At 35.6% G+C, this 17,704-nt stretch overlaps 1 protein-coding gene across 1 annotated transcript; it reads left to right on the top strand.

Annotated features, from left to right (window-relative positions):
• The first annotated feature begins 12,592 nt into the window (after positions 1–12,592).
• LOC116197682 (transcription factor bHLH68) lies at positions 12,593–17,403 on the top strand. Its single transcript, XM_031527882.1, has 9 exons — positions 12,593–13,138; positions 13,594–13,942; positions 14,134–14,208; positions 14,391–14,456; positions 15,069–15,134; positions 15,988–16,044; positions 16,526–16,570; positions 16,827–16,874; positions 17,000–17,403. The coding sequence occupies exons 1-9, from the start codon at positions 12,897–12,899 to the stop codon at positions 17,132–17,134; spliced, it is 1,083 nt and encodes a 360-aa protein (XP_031383742.1). The 5' UTR covers positions 12,593–12,896; the 3' UTR covers positions 17,135–17,403.
• The last annotated feature ends 301 nt before the right edge of the window (positions 17,404–17,704 follow it).

The following is a 17,704-nucleotide window of genomic DNA, read 5'->3' as shown; positions in this document are numbered from 1 at the left end:
CCTATACTCTCTCAGCTTCAAATCTAGCTGAGCTAGTAGGCTTCGAAGATGATCTAGTTGAGCTAATGTCCTGTACCTGAGCTAGACAGTTGGCAGACATTGGATTGGCTGTACTAGTAGAATTGGTGGTTGGATTGGCCATAAGCTGCGATACGAGTTTTGAGCATGACGAATAAAATTTACATTCGTTCGTCAATTCATGAAGAAATCCATCGAACACCTTCGTAGAATGCTTGTGCGCATGTTCCTCAGCCTTTTCCTTAGGTGAAATCGCCTTAGAATTTGATGGAGCCAAAGAAGGTGAGGATGAATCGTCTTTCGCTTGCTTCTCCTTGTCGTTTCGGTTGGGCTGTAATGATAAAGTGCCTGCTACATGAGCAATAATTTCAATTTTGCCTACCTTGGAGTCGACATGCATGGAATCCTCGAACTCCTTGGATTTTGGGAGTTAAGAACGTTGCGATGCATCTTCAACTGGTGATGGAGGATGTGCAGCTTCTGGTTTGGGTTAAGGCGGGGAAGTAGCCGGCCCCGTATGCTTTTCGGCTACTAAATTGAGAGGCTGCTCACTACCTTCTTCTCGTGTAGTAGAATTAGCAGCCGATGTCTTGGCCATACCAATGTGCTTGGTGGTCGAAGATTTAGCTTTGTTCGCTGGTAAGGGTTTAAGCGATTGAGTAATCGGTTGATGGTTGAGTTGGGAGCCTCCATACTTCCTCTTTGTGGGGTGGTGGAATTGGTCTGGTCTACTTGAGGCTTCAAAGGTGTAAGCGAGGATGGTTGCTTGCCTTGCTTTGTGAGCAGTGATAAGTGATACTTTGCTAGAACATTATGCTCCAAAACTTCAAACAATTCTTTCAAGGAATTTGATGCAGCCGATTATGGTGACTGATGATTAGCCAGCGGTAGCAAAAAAAAAATCCGATGGTAACGATGGCAAAAAAAAATCCAGCAATGGCGGTGGCTAGAAATGATGTGGCGGTGGCGGCGAATGAACCATCGAAAAATAGCTAGTCGACTGTTATTGTGAGCAAACAGCTGGCTGAGTCAAGGAATTTGTTGGCTAAGATTGATTAGCTGGATTACATGTCGGTTATAGCTGGGCTATTGACCGACGGTAAATAATCACCAGATTATGCTTGTGAGTAAGTAATTAGCTATGTCTAGAAATCAGCTGGCTGCTAGGAATCAGCTAGCTGTAACTCTATATAGCGAGCAAGCTGTTAGATCAACTAGCTGTGTTGGGCTATTGACCAGCTCTGACTGTGATGGCCCATAACACGTGGGCATCATCGAATGGTTCGTCGATGAAGATGACGAAGAATAATTGGACAACAGCGAGCTGCTGGTTGATGGCATCAACGACGATTGACCAGTTGATGAATAAGAATCATAAAAATTTAATGGCAATGAATCGTCGGTCGATAGCGACGATGAATAACCATAGTTGCTCATGTCAGTCTTAGCACTACTTTGGTGGGTCCCACTAGGCGTGCCAAAAGTTGTTTCGCGTGAAATCACAAAATCTCACTTTCGGCGTTGGCTAGATGAATCTGTTACGAGATGGGGGATATCAGGCATGCTAGGGTGCAGTCTCAAGGATTGGTAGCGAAAGTTCTAGCCAACCTCACCGTGCTAGAGCGTTGTGCCATGGTCTGGAGTTCCGTCGGTCTATTTGGCAGCTGGGTTTTGGAGAGTTGTTCGTGGAAGTATTGGATGACGAATGAAGCGCAGACGATTACTCAGCTCGAGGATTTAGCCTCTAGGATTCTCCCCAAATACAAGAGCTTGCTAACAAGGATGACGTCGAGAGACTGCTAGAAATTGATCTTTGATGTAGGTTGTAGCCTTAGTTGGCTTGTGATGGGCTTGGGTAGCTTCACAGCTGAGATAGTCAGAAGTAGAATGAGGCGTTGGATCCGGCTACTAGGAGTCGAAAAAAGTAAGCTTGGATCGAGACTGTAGCTCATGGGGACCTCCTTGATCGGGAGCCAAGTAGGATAGAAGGGAAATTCTGATGAATCGGCGGGATTTCTGTTGGATTTTGCACCTCGATCGTGGACTAATGTCCTTGCATGGGCCAATCTCATAAGCTTCACACATTTAGGTCCAATTTATTGCGAAATGCGGAAAATGAATGTAAACAGGGACATAAAAATGTCTACTTGTGAAATTTAAATTTAGAATCTTTTGATTTTAGATTAAGGGTGTTGTCATTGCATCAATGATCAAACCCCTTTCTCTCACTTTTTCTCCTTTAGTTTATTTAAAAATTATGATGAATTATATTTTACATGGCACAGTAAAGTCATTGGATATTTTGAAGTATCTTTCTTCGAATAACTGATATTGACTTTTTTCCCCATAAATAGTACATCAATAAGGATTGCACTGCAATATAATACATCAAACTAGGAGTGTAAATAAGTCGAGCTGAGCTTTAATATACTAGGAGCTCGGCTCTTTTATTAGTTTACGAGTTCGGGCCGGAGCTCGAGCTTGTCGAGCCTAACTCTTTTGAGTTTGGAGTCGGCTTGTTGTATTTAATGAAGGCTAGGCTTGGCTCGTATAGGCTTGCCATGCCAGTAGAGCTCGACTCGTATAAGGCTCGTGAGCTCGAGCTCGTATAGGCTCGTAATAACTCAATATATATATATATATATTTATTCTTATATATATATATATATATATATAATAAAAAGCTTGTTTAGGCTCACGAGTTTCAGGAGCTGAATACCATTGAGCTCAGCTCGGCTCGTTTAATTGGCAAGATCGAGCCGAGTTGGGCTTGAGCTATATAAGAGCGTGCCAAATTAGAGCTTTCATTGAGCCGAGCCCGAAATATTCGCGAATGTCTCGACTCATTTACAGCCCTATATCAAACTCCCAGATTTTAGTACTTTAGTTCTAGCTAATTAGGAAAGTAAAATATGGGTGTTTACGTCATATATCTCATGGTTTTACCATTTTCTCAAATCTATCATATACTCTAAAAATTATCCAAAAGGCCTATGATTTACATCTTGTTCCGATTCTATCCCGATGTCGATTGGTCCGCCAATGAAATGTAATTGTGCCCCATACCTATCCCATGGTTTTAATTATTTTCTCAAATCTATTGTATGATTTTATTTTATTTTCTAAAATTTATCCCGGACAAAGGGCCATAACGGCAAAGATGGGCCAACTCACATTCCACATCAGGAGCATCATTAAAAATTGACAAACAAATTAATTTTGGGATACATCTGGAACAACATGTACACCATAGATCTTTTTGGGTAATTTTTAAACCATGTGATAGATTTGAGAAAATAGTCAAACCATAGGATATATAACATTAAAACCCCAAATAAATAATAATAAACTTTATTTCGTAAGTTTGTCACTGATTATATAATGGTTAACTTGGTAAAAATATACTTATCCAAAAAAAAAATTGGTAAAATATGAAATGATTACAACCGTCTATTCTTAAAGTTTAATAAAATTGAATGCATTATTCCAAGATAAATAATTTACACTTTATATCATTTCTAACATAACCTTCAAAAAATTGCATAGAAAAACAGTGATTATTAATTTTTAATTATATCTAGCATAACGATACTTTTCTTGTCAATTTTAATGGTCTTTGTTGACGTAGCATTTAACGGTGTTACATGACGCATGAAAACTGACTGAATAGATCCTAGTTATTACCATAAAAATTAATAAAAAAATAAAAACCCTAAAAGTTGTACCACCAACTCTCTAATTGGAGTCCCCAGTGATCCCAATGGTATCTAACAATCCCACAAGAGCGAAGGTCACCGCCAAAAAGTCCCCTATCGCTCCAAATAATAAGAAAAATAATTGTGAAAAATGAAAAAAAAAAGAGCCACTAATCAATAACCTTGGATCTTCTAGGAGGGGGAGGGGGGGTGCAACTTGCAAGCATGTGGAACGAGTCAAATCCAGCTTTAGGCGGCTCCTTGCTAACTACCTCCGCCATGAGAGGTCGCTAGCGACCTCAGTGATGGCTGGGTTGGGAGTCAACTCAATTGCCCCTACTTCCCATTCTTAACTTTTGCCTTTTTTTCTTTTTCAATTTTCCTCTATAATTAGATTTTTTTATTTCTATGAAATAAAAATAATATTTAAATGTGTCACATCAGTTGAAATTACATATAAGTTACTACCTCACCGTCAATGGGAATGGTAATTGGCAAGTGTTATTAAACGAAAAGAGTGTCATTACTGTTTAACAAAATTATATAAGGTGTTGATGAAATTTATCCTAATTTTTGATATTTTCATATAGACAATTTTGCTCGTGGTAAGAACAAAAAAAAAAAAAAAGAAGAAGATACAATTATATTTAAACTCATAAAATCCCAGAGGATGATGAGATTCACCATATTATTTGAACTTATTTATATTGGGTTTTGCTAGGTTATTTTAACATCATCTAGTAATCCTTCTAACTACTTATAAGGGCATATGGATTATAATATTTAACATCCAAGCGCAAATCAATTAAATGTGCATATTATGAGGAATTTTCGGACACATTTGTTTTTGGAGAAATTAGTATTTTTGTAAATAAATGGACATACTTGTGGTCCTTAACATACCTATCTCTTAGATTCAACAGAACATTGCTCGAACAGCAACCTCGGGCCTTCAATTTCTATCTACTCTTTCTTTTTTTGTTGTTGTTATTATTTTTCCCCTTTTTTAAATTATTTTCCCCCAGCATCATCAGACCTCCAATTTCTTCAATATGTTTACTGCTCAACTCGTGCAAAACCGGAACAATTGTCACAACTTACTACAAACAATTGTCCACTCTTTATTGGGATTTAATAATCTATGCAAATTGTATGACATTTGTTTAGTGTAATTATAGCCAACTTTTTAGAGGGGCAATCAACGATGGCTTGCTACCTCCACGATTAGGTTAAGCTCAAATTCCTTTTCACCAAAAATAATTCTATCCTCTTTGACTTTTCTCTCCTTTTTGCAAAATCTGCTTTTAACACATGGGGCAATGGAAAAGATAGCCCATGAATTAACTATTTTTTTTTTCAATTTTAAATAATTAATTGACAATAATTTGGGTGTAATGAGTGGGCAAAGAACAGCAAAGCGGGATATGTTTCGCCAATGTGTTATATAACAAGACAAAATATTAGTAGAATAAAAAAGAAAAAAAAAAGGAATGATGTGGGGATTAGTGATTGAAACATAAATTTTTATATTGCAAGAATTTCATTTATTTGTGATATATTTATTGTTAATTGTTTTGTATACCGACCACTGTGATATGGTCTTCTTCCGGTCTTTGGGGTTGGAATAAAATTTGTTTTACTATCACTGTCATGCTTTTCCATTTCACACACGCAATGTATTATTTGCTAATTCTTTCTTAGTCGAGATAAGTATTAGTTTAATTAACCTTTCTATCGTACTGATTCTCTTCCGATGTTGTGGTTAATCGCTAACCGAATATATGGTTCCTCTGTTTCATCAAGCTCTCCAATGTCACAACCATTCGCGGTTTACATATTCCATGTTGATGAGTCATCAACTTCTGATCTTAGAGTTTGAAAAATCTTCTAACCATGTAATGTAACAGGCAAACTACACTGCTAGTAAGCCAATTATACTGGTAATACAGTTCCGGAATATACAAGAAGCAATTAGTGACCAGGACAAGCAACACATAATCGGAGATTATTAGTCCAGTAATATATTGAAGATTACCTTGTAGTCTTACTGGAAAAAAAAATCAGGTTGTAAGTGGATCAATCTCAAAGAAGTTTAGAGATTAGCAAAAAAAAGCGATGATAATTTTATGATGATAATGTGTAACTTAGAAACCTAGAAAGTAATAGGAAATTGTAGTAAGAAAACAAAATTACTTCTTAAAGTTACAAAAGAGATTCATGAATTTAGTAAAAGTAAAATTAAATAAAATGATGTAGAAAACTTAACTAGCGAGGATTAAACTCAAAACCTTTTAATTCAAGATTTTATCTATGAGTATTTTCTGGTCATTTACTTGCAATTCATTACTTGATTCTTAAGCCTTTTCTTTTTAATTTTTCTTTTTTTTTTCCCAACTAAATGTTAAAATGTTCTAATATAACTCGTGATTGGTAGTAAGGCACTAATAACCAATCCCTAACTTCTCTTTCCCAACCCACAAATCCCCCATATTCCTCCCCTCTCCTCTCTCCTCTCTCGATCATACATCCTTTCGGTTAAAAACTATTTTTTTTCTTTTTCTTTTTTTAATATTTTCCATTGCTGTTTTATTATTTTGTTGATTGATAATAGTATTACATTAATAATATCGTAATTAAAGTGTGGACTAATAAAACCATTTTTTTCATACTATCTATTTTTGTCATCTTGATAGCTCATTCATATATCTCAGGTATTATATTGTTTTACAAGTTAAAATGACAATATATATAATAAATTAGTACCTTTATTTGGTAAGTGATTAATTAAAATCTTAAAACTAATCGGAATGACCGCAAATTTAATTACACTATCCATAAGACGGCATAATACATATGACTTTTTTTTTTGGTGAATTTGGGGCCGAAGCCCGCAATAAATATGATTTTCAAATTAAAATTACTTTCAATCCGTGCGGGACATGCCTCTAGTCCGCTTGAAATCTAATTTGATCTTCATAGATTTCTCAAGTTATTTCGCTATGAAGTTTTGTTATAGCATCTATGACTGCCTCTTGTTTAGGCGGAATATTCAGCAAATAGACATCTACATGAATTATCTTGTCTACTCTCCAAATAATACTCATGCTCCCATAGTAATAACATATTTTGGTTCGGGCTTTTGTTCATATAATCTCATTACGGAGGGAGTCATGTTTATTGCTATTGTGCCACATGTTAAAATTAGGTACACCTGTCCAGGACACGATCTTGATACCAATCCATAACGATCAAAGTCGAATTATGAGCCTATTAATGAAGCAAATTCAATGAAGTAACAACTAGCACCATAAATAAGCAGACATTAAGCAAATTCTATTCTATGCTAATTCCTTTGTATACTGCGATCTTATAGCTTCATGCAACCAAACATGCCATAATAAGTGCATCAAGGAGCTGTAGTACCAAATCTTTTGAAAAATATATGCCAACTAAAATACTTCTTTCTGTTCACTGTTTAAACTAATAACTTATATCTATGAATGGAGAAAATACATGATTGAGAGAGTTTTATCTCTTAGTAGACTAACTTGGCTTGAATATGAATTAATAGGAGTCCATTGTGGATTTCCAGATATTAAATAGAGTAAATCCAAGAAAAATTAAAACTTCTAAAAGGAGAAGGCAATAACAAACTTTCTATTTAATAATATTTATAAATTCATGAGAAAGAGTCAGATGACATCACTCTTGACTTGGAATTAAGAGGCTCTGTACTCAATTCACATAAGTTATCATTAAAATTGAGAAAACAAAATATCAGTAAATTCATAAGTTAGCTTTTGTGCGATGCCGATGTTAACTTTACCCAACTTCTCGATTTTGTTGAACAATATATAAATCAGATTAATGATACCTATGCTTTCATATAGTCAGGTGACATAATTTATTCAGAGTTTTTACAGTACGATCACATGTCATTGATCATTCTAATTTACATAAGCCTGTCCAATACAAAAAGAGGTAACTTGCAGGGGATTAAATTAATTAATCATAGAAATGTCCCATTATTATTCTAGAAATAGCTATGAGGAGATCTCTCTTTCTTAAAGAAGGCATCGTTAACCTACTCATGTTATAGCAACCCCTTTTGAGGTTTTATAGATTAGCGTTCAAAGCAAGTAAATAAGAAGACAAGATTAGGGTTTTAGAGAGGAAGTACTATAATCCATACCTATTAACTAAGCTATAGATAGCTACGAGTAAAATAATTTGATGTCTCGGGATCACAAAAACGATTTAATTAACTTCTAATGTAATTTTTAAGCATGTGACGGGGAATCCGATGACGAAGCATGGACAACATGGAACAAAAATTACACACCCTTTCATATGTTTTTTTTTAATATGCTTCCCCCAAAGAAACGACACCCCAAGTTTCAAAAATGTCGGCTCTACTATAATTAATGACAATCACGAATTATCGCGCCAAAAGAAAATTTGAGAATGATAAATAAGTAATTAATTAAATTATCCAAAAAGAGGAGGCTGGTGTATATATATATATATGTTGTGTATTTTGGTTGGTGCAACATATAAACATCTTTTCAATTTTAGAAAAATAAAACTTAGGCCTTTTAAAACTAAATGGAAATGTTCCCATACACCTAAAACTTTAATTTAATTCTTCAGGAAAATATAGCAAATTGCCGATTATATTTCTACATTATGAGTTTCTTGTTCCTACTAAAAGTGAAAGAGCTAAAACTGAATGGAAAAAAAAGGTTGGAGATGAAATAGGTCATTACCTAGGCTGATAAAATAATTTACTTAATTGATCATTATCTAAAAACTTACCCAATGAGTAAGTAAATATAAATTAACTCAAAAAAATAAGTCATTATTTTCACTTATAAAAAAGGTCGATAAGTTAAATAATCCATTTTTTAGTTATTGTGCATCTAAACTCTCATATATCATCTTCGAATTTTTTTTTTGGGATAAAATATGAGATAATCCAACCTTTTGGCTTAGACTATAAACCCTTCTCATCGGCATTCACTTACCCTGGCCACAACAGCTTCTTCATATTCTTCACCTTCCACAATTGCTTCTTCGTTATTAAACTCTTAACTAATTTTTACGCGCTTACTTAGTTATATTTTATCAAAAAAGCAGTTTCTAATTAATTATCTTGTTCTCTACCGTGCCCTAAACTTTGTTGTGCAGCATGACCGTCTAACAATGCATTTGGTACGACTATGCAGAAAACATTACATTCAATAATGTTGTACAATGTAACTATTGATATTAACATTGTTAAACGTATGAGGCACTAATTTAAGCGATACGCACATAAATCATTAAATTATGTATGATATTACCCATTGTAATAACTTATACTTTTGAGAAGGAGAGAGAGAAAGAGAGGAAGGAATATGAGAAGAGGAGGTAAGGACAAGAGGGAGGAGTTAACGCCACATTTGTTCCTCATCAGAGACATTGGAGGAAGCCAAAGAAATAAAAACTAAAAAAAAGGCATGGGAAAAGGTTAAATAGTTGCTACAAAAGACAATGTGCCCTAGACAAAACATTACATGTCAGTACGGACCCATAAAATCCCATGCCTTCATCTCTTCATCCTCCTTAACATTCCCCGATAATTTTCAATATTTTAAATTTGGAGGGAATTTGTCAATTTGCTCGAGATTTAAGGGATGTTTTGTTTGCTTGTATAGGTACTAAATAATAAAAATGGGGGTCTCGAAGGGAATGTTTGAGATGGAATATATCCTTAAAAAATGGTAAAAAAGAATGATTCTGTTTCACATTTTTATATGTTGTTTTCTCCTTCGTTTCAATACCCCGATAAGAATGTTCCGGGAAATTGATGAAACCTTAGGATTCTCTCCTGCCTGCCATGCTTGTCTACGCCTAGCTGAATAAATCAATTTGTTATACAAATCACAGCAAACAGCATTTTTTCTTTTTTTGAGGTATTATAGTATTTTCCTATTTAGATTGTTAGATTTCACTGAACTTACTAATTGTTCGACGACCATGTTCGACCAAAAAACAAAATGAATGAAAGCCTAGCCACTTATATGCCCAATTATATCATTGGCATAAATCAGCTTAGCTAGCTACAACATTGTATCATTTCTAGTAAGAACCATAGATGAAGAATTCATTTTCGTAAAACTAAAAAATAAACAGATTTTTCTATGCTCAACATCCTGAATGTGATTAATTAAAGGGTTAATTACTCAGAAAAGTACAACTTCTACACTTTTTCCTAAATATAACACGACCTTTAGAAAATAACACAGAAATGCACGACCTTTGTATTTTTTTTCTAAATATAGCACAACCTTTTGAGAGTAGCACATAAAGACATGGCCTTTACATTTTTTCTGAATATAGCACGACATTTAAAAAATAGCACAGAAATGCACGACCTTCAAGTTTAGTTGCGCATTTAGCTCGACATCAATTATTCTGTCAGATTGCAACTATAACGACAATGTGGAGTTAATGATGGTACGTGGCACTACATGATTGGACGAGTAGATTCCGTAGCTTTTTATTTAATTAAAAATAATTATAAAAATTAAAAGAATTAAATAAAAGGGGGATTCAACTTAATAAGAGGAAAGGGGGAGGGGGCAGATGGTGGTGGCTCCGTCGGTGGCTACCATGTCCCAATTGAGGTCGCCGTCCGCAGCAAAACCCCAATTATGTGGGTGGTGGCCGTAATTAGAACACCCATCGCCAGAATTGAAAGAGCCTCGAAATTGGGGGCTTTTTCATTTTGGAAGTTGGGCCCCCGTTATGCGCCTCGCAATCTACAACCTGCTTCTTTCTTTTTTTCTTTTTTAAGAAAAAAACCATATTTTTAAGTTTTAATTTTTTTGGAATTATTTTTAATTAAATAAAAATATGTGAGACCTACTCATCCAATCATACTGTGCTACGAGGCGCTATCAGCTGTTACTATTACATTTGACGAACAATTGACACCGTGCTAGAATCGTAGCTAAACTTGAAGGTTGTGCCTTTATGTGCTGTTTTTATAAAGATTTTGATATATTTAGGAAAAAATAAAAATCATGCATTTTTGTATTACTCTTAAAAGGTTGTATTATATTTAGGAAAAATGCAAAGGTCGTGTATTTCTGTGCTATTTTCTAAATATCATGCTATATTTAGAAAAAAAGTGCAAATGTCGTACTTCTATGGGTAATTAACCCTTAATTAAAATAAACTCATATGAACTTTGGTGTCGCTTCCTCGGTCGGTTGTCACTGAACACTGGGAAGTGAAATCGAGCGTAGAACTTACATTGAGTGATAGAACAAGGTGACTAAATGCAAATTGTAAGCTTGAGGTGGGATCAGTCTTCTTCTTCTCTCTATGGACATATTTTTAAGGTTACCTTATTTTACTTTTGTATTGCATAATATTATTTTTCGATTATAAAAGAGATTTATGGATCTAACGCAAGAAAATAAAATAGGATTTTTAAATAAAGTGACACAAATAATTTTACTTATGAGAACCGAACCTGAAGTCTTTTGGTTCATAGGGAGCATGTGTACTGCGACATTACATCCCTTTCTCCGCTTAGTATTTGATTATCGTGCAAGATTTTTTTTTTCCGAGTAGATGCATAATTCTAGAAAATCCCAACCAAACCCACTCTTTCTATCGATAATAAAAGAAAATCCCAAACCCTTCTTTTGATTTAGCCTAGATTTTGACCTCTTTGAAAAGTGGGGTCCCCCCCCCCCCCCCTCTCTCTCTCTCTCACGGGTCATATTCTCTCCTCACATTCACCAAATTTCTCTTATCGGTTCATACCGTTACAGCAACAAGGAAACAAACACACAAGGCTAAACTGCAAATAATTACATTCATTCCCCTTCCTGTTTGTTCTTCTATAACTAATAAGAACATGACAAACCATATGAGAACAAACTTATAACTTTCACCATTCCTATAATTTAAATAGTCGTCATAAGTATCATCATGCATCAGTTTGTTGTCTCTTCGTCACCAGCCGTTGTCGCATTGTTTGATTAGTCGGTAATTGAATCTAGCTACCATATTGAATGTATACAAGAGATAGTTTAATATGTTCACATGCATTTTTCATTACATGAACTTAATAATGCAGATGGATCGTGTATGAATCTCTGTACTCGTGAGATGATAGTTATGAAGATGAGAGAGAATATCGATGGTATCTCAGCAACTGTATATATATGTGTACATGCCTTATGTGCTAATCATATCGGGATTCACTACCTTTGGCTAAAGCGACTACAAGCCTAAACTAAAGCATCTCTAAAAATTAATCCCTTGTAATAATACACTTACTCACGTGTAAGTGTAAAAAAATATACATATTTTCCTGCACATCACACACACACACACACACACACACACACAACACACAAACATTTCCTTTTCCATTTTTTGCTTATTTCTGCTTTATAATTGACTGATGTTTCTGTTGAAAAGTAAAAGCAAGAAGCAAAGGCATTAAAGCCAAGCTAGGGGTGAGGGAAAGTGAAACCAAATGGGATCCCTAATGAGTTATAAGTCTTCCCTTTTTTTAAACATGACTTGATTGATACATCAGAGGATTGAACTGGGGTTGCATGCAGCAAGCCTGCACTATAAGGTGAGAATATCATAGCCCATCCCAAATATATATAATATAATATGTAATTAATTAATTAGTTAGTTATTTATTTATTTTTCATCATAAAAGGAGAGAATTGCAACACCACCTTTTCTGTCCCACTTTGAGATAAAGCAAAAGCAAAGAAAAAAAAAGCAAAGAGAGAAAGAAAGGGGAAAAACATAAAAGAAAAGGGAAAGAGAGAAAAAGAAAGCAATAAAGAAAGACAGAGAGACAGAGAGAGGGAGAGGTTCTCAAAACTCAATGATTCAAATTCTCTCATTCTTAATCAAGAGCGAGGAAGACCCCCCTCCTCTGTGAAAGTTAGTTTCTACAAGCACCAGCACCCTGCTCAGTCTCTGTGTTTGTGAGAGAGAGAGAAGAAGAAGAAGAAAAGTAAAGGTAAAGCTAACATCAAACACACAAACAAGGGTTGAAATTTGAAGAGAGGTCTTCAAAGTTGTTGTTCCTTTCCCCGTTGAAGAGAGATCAATACCATCGTGGTGTCGCATCATTTTTCGGGAGGAGGCGAAAGGGAGATGAATAGAGGGGTCTTGAGCTCACCGGTCATGGCGGGAGGAAACCCTAGCAGCTGGCCATGGAACATTAATGGGATGCGCCCGCTTGCCGCTCCTCAGTCGTCGCCTTTCATGGCGACCGCTAATTCGTATCTCTTCTCGGGACATCATCAGTACTTGGTGCCCGCTTCTTCGCTTCCTTTCCAACCTGCATGGCACGATAGCCAAGAGTTCCCAGAATCCCTGAGCCAACTGATGATCATGTAAACTTTCCTTCTCTACCTATGCAGGCAGCATGTCTATATATGTTCGTGATTTAATAAAATTGTACAAGACAAGAGAATACTGATAGATTTCAATCATTGTGAATCATGATGAACTTGAAGTTGAAACCCTTATTTATGTTTACCAAATATTGGAGCGCGAGCTAAGAATGCCAGCCTTCCCAAAAAACTCTAAAGGGACTTGGCTAGGGGAATTCCCCAAGCGTCATGCATAAAATCGTTCATGTTTTTTCATCAAACGTCTCATAAGGTCGATTCTTGTGTAACCACCTCCCTCGGCTAGACTCTTAGTTTCTTTGTTTCCTAGCATAAAAGCATGTCTTTGTATATTGCATGCTTTCTCATCTAGATTTATGTTCGCTCGTATTGTATGCAAGCTACTTATACCGAAGATATTTCGTGATGGTTCTTATGTATATCATCACCATCCACAGGGGTGGATTGGTCGGCGAAGAAGCAGATAAGAGTGCCATGAGCAACAGTTTCCAACCTAGTAAGCTGAGGTTGGAGAATTGGGAGGAACAAGTATTACTACACAACTCTCCGAATTCTCACACTTCTATAGATGTGAAGCAAGAAGACTCAGCCAGCAGCTATGTCTATGGCCATGCGAATAGCAGTGATAACTATCCAGGGAGCACCACGAAATCCTCTAACTGGGCTCCATCAGTTGTCTCCGCCTCCTCACCCAAATCATGCGTCACGAGTCTGAGCACAGGCGTTCTGGACTTCTCAAGCAAAAAGACGGACGGGAGGCACCCACCTCCCGACCGCTCTTCTGAGGTAACAAGATGCTTTTAATGGTTTATGAAATATGAGATGCTACATGTATGGCAGCCATATGTAATAAGAGCTGCTTGTTGTGAAGATCATTTGAGATAAATTTTTACTCATTTTGATTATAGTTGTCGTTCAAAACCAAGATTCCCCCATAATTAATTATTATGTGTTATATCCATGTTTCTTTTCTCAAGTGTAACAGCAATGTCACTGGTGGGGCTGCAAAGAAAGCTAAAGTTCAGCCTTCTTCATCCCAATCTACCTTCAAGGTAAATTAACAGTTACAATTACATGTTCACTGAGATTCATGTGGACCAAGGATTTTTTCCCATCTGCATGCATATATATTTGACCACAACAACATGCCAAGTCCTGCACTCGTATTTTCCAACTATCAACAGTAATATTCTTTCGACATCACTTCAGTAAACAATTTGGCGTGTGTAAGCAGGTGAGGAAGGAGAAACTCGGAGACAGAATCTCAGCCCTACACCAGCTAGTTTCACCCTTTGGCAAGGTATAATCAATCCTTAACTATATATTAACTCAAGCCAAAATTAATCATTAACTATATATGAACTCAATGCATGCTTTTTTTCCTCAATCCCGAAGAGGAAAAGTAAATCAAATCAAGACACCATTTATCTAGGTTTAATACCCAAACAATAATAGCTAGCTTTTGTTATAATACATCCAGGGAGGGATGAAATAAATGTACAAGCATTACTTAATTAAGTCCTTAAATCTTTGGGATATTAGGTTATCAGTAAATTTCTCAGTTCAATTCCTGCTGCGTATTTCGTTCTAAACACAAGAATATCCCTCATGAGAATAAAGTTCATAACTTCCAAAACGGGGTTTTTTTTTTCCTTTGGGAGGAACAATAGGAGAAGATAAGTATGAAGTTCCTCTCTACAGTGAGATGATGAATTGCAATAGTAAAGCTTTTCTGCATTTGCCCACTTCTTTAGTCGGGTCTTTTACAGAAGTTCTTTTCCTTTGAATGATACACTTTTAAAAGTTAATATATGAGAAGAGTCTGTAAAGAGTTTGGAAATAATATGCATGTATTATATATATGTCAGTATGTATTGTGACTGGCTTTGGTATGGTCTTCATTCTTTTTCAGACTGACACAGCTTCAGTGTTGTTAGAGGCCATCGGCTACATCAGATTCCTTCAGAATCAAATTGAGGTGACCTTTCTTTCATGCTCTCCTCTCTTTAAGTAAAGCCCTAAAAAATTAAAGTCAGAATGTAGGGAAAAAAAGAAAAGAAAATTAATATCAAGGATTCACATGTTTAATTTCTAAGTCCGGGGTAGAGTCGATATTGGGTACGTGCTATGCACCATGTCATATTGTACACACGAGATCTGAGCCTTCGAGTAGCATCAACCGACCAATCAGTTTTTTTTTTCCTTAGGTTTTGAAATTCTTCACATCTCCATCGAGGTTCAAAGTTGCGTTGTGTTCATTGTTGATAGCTTATTAATGAATAATGTGAACTAGTAAATGAAACGTTTAATTTTATTTCGGTGAAATCACGAGTATCCTCAACCTATTAGCTGAAACTAATTCAATCAAGCACCGACGCAGTCCTTGTCTAGATCGTCCAATTCCAGTAATAAGCCTCTTAGTGCTGTAAAGAGTTACAGCTTCGAAGGATCTTAAGGTAAAACAGGGGTATAGTTTAAAGAAGGGAAATTCAAAAAGAAAATTCATGTGAGAAATAGACAAATTGTTACAAGGGAGATCCATAGATTTAACATAATTAAAGGCTATGAATAGTTCAACATGACAATCAAATCTGCGACTTTTTGGTTGACAAGTGTTATTATGCGCCATTATACTGTGCTTTCTTTTTCGGTTTTTATTTTTATCGGTCTGTACGGTAGTATCCGAAATCCCATCAAGTCCTGACTAATCCAGTTCGGTTTTGATTTTTATTTGTCATGGCAAAAACACAGAGGGAATTAAGAGTGAAACATTCTCTGGCCATTAATTATTGAGTTTCTAAATGTACTCTTTCTGGTGCTTTAATTGGCAGGCCCTTAGTCTTCCATACTTGGGAAATGCATCGGGAAGCATGAGGCACCCTCAGTCTGTAAGAACCCCAACACTAAATAAATAAATATATTTATCTCTATATTTTTTTTTAAAAATACTTATATACAATATATATATATATTGCAAATTGCAGAATACATTAATAATATATATATATATATATATATATATATATATATATGTTCTCTCAGCCAGACGAGTAGTACAGATTTTCTTCTCTTTATCTAATAAAATAATTTAAAAATTTGCCCAAAAAAAACTAATTTAATGAATTTCAAAGAACATTATGACCTACATGTTAATTATCTAGGAATCCTATATAATTCTTCAAAAGATTGACTCGAGTCGTAATTCCACGCAAGTACGATGATATATCGACAGTGATTATTTCTAAGTTTTATAGATTAATCGAGGACACCTATGTTTCCATGTAAATGTTTCGAGTAACCATATAATAAAATTAACAAAATTAAAATTAATTCAGGACTAATCTCTTTATTTTATTTTATTTTTCTTAGGTCCGGGGAGAGAGAAACTGTATTTTTCCCGAAGATCCTGGTCAGGTGAGCATATATCATCAGCACCTAAAATTAACATTTTAACTCTATGATTCACGAGAAAAAGAATAACAATATGCCGCTTAGTTACTGATGCAATGGGAGTTTTGCTTCCTAGCCTTAACTTGTACTTATCCATTTCGTCTTAATTTTTACCAAGTGAAAAATATTTTGTTTTTAATTTGAATATTGGGCTGCGGCCCGTTTGTTATCGAAGTTCTAATAGATGAAGTACTCTTTTACTTCTCATCCACTTGAACAGTTGTTGAATGGGAACTGCATGAAGAGGAAATTAGAAGCGCCCGAGCAGGTACATTTATTCATTTGTTTCTCCTCGACGAGCCACTAATATAGGAACATTATTAAACTCATATGAATTATTATACGAATTATGCTCGTGCGTAATCTCTTTCTATGTATACTGTTGATGTATAGGATGCCCAGGAAGAACCGAAAATGGATCTTAGGAGCCGAGGGCTGTGCCTTGTCCCAGTCTCGTGCACGTTGCAAGTTGGAAGCGACAATGGGGCAGATTATTGGGCTTCTGCATTCAGTGGGGGATTCCGGTAAGTCAAATTTCCGGAAGGCACAAGAAAATGGGGACTAAAACAAGAAGGGGCACTAAGGGGGACTTCACAAAAGATTGATATAACATCATGAGCCGTCACTCTGCTACAAAAATTTCTGAAAGGCTGATTGCTCATGATGCCATATATCATGGTTTTTGAAGTTGAATTTGTGCTGTATCTCTTATCTAGGGTATGAAAATGTTGAACAATCTCTAATTAAGTTTCGAATATATGTCTCCCTGCTAACCCCTCTCACCATTTATTTCTCTATATCTTCGGCCTCTTACACTGAATTTTATACATCTAATCTGGTATGAAAGCCTAGATGGAATAATTCAATCGAAAATCTACTATAATAACAGTGTACGGTAATGCCAAAATAAAAATAAAAATAAAAAACATCTTTAGGGCTTTAGTGGGCCGAAGTCTAAAGTGTCCCAAGATGAAATCTGGGCCTAACGCTAAAGTGGTCTTTTTGCGTTCTTCTAAATTGATTAGCCTAAGCCCAATTATTTGTCTTACTCATTTGTATGGTTTTCCAATTTCAGTGAAATCAGCCTATGTGATTAAC

This window comes from Punica granatum, chromosome 2 (genome assembly GCF_007655135.1).
Source record: "Punica granatum isolate Tunisia-2019 chromosome 2, ASM765513v2, whole genome shotgun sequence".
Classification (NCBI taxonomy): Eukaryota; Viridiplantae; Streptophyta; class Magnoliopsida; order Myrtales; family Lythraceae; genus Punica; species Punica granatum.
Note: the sequence above shows the minus strand (reverse complement) of the source record. Positions and strands in the feature narration are given on the sequence as shown.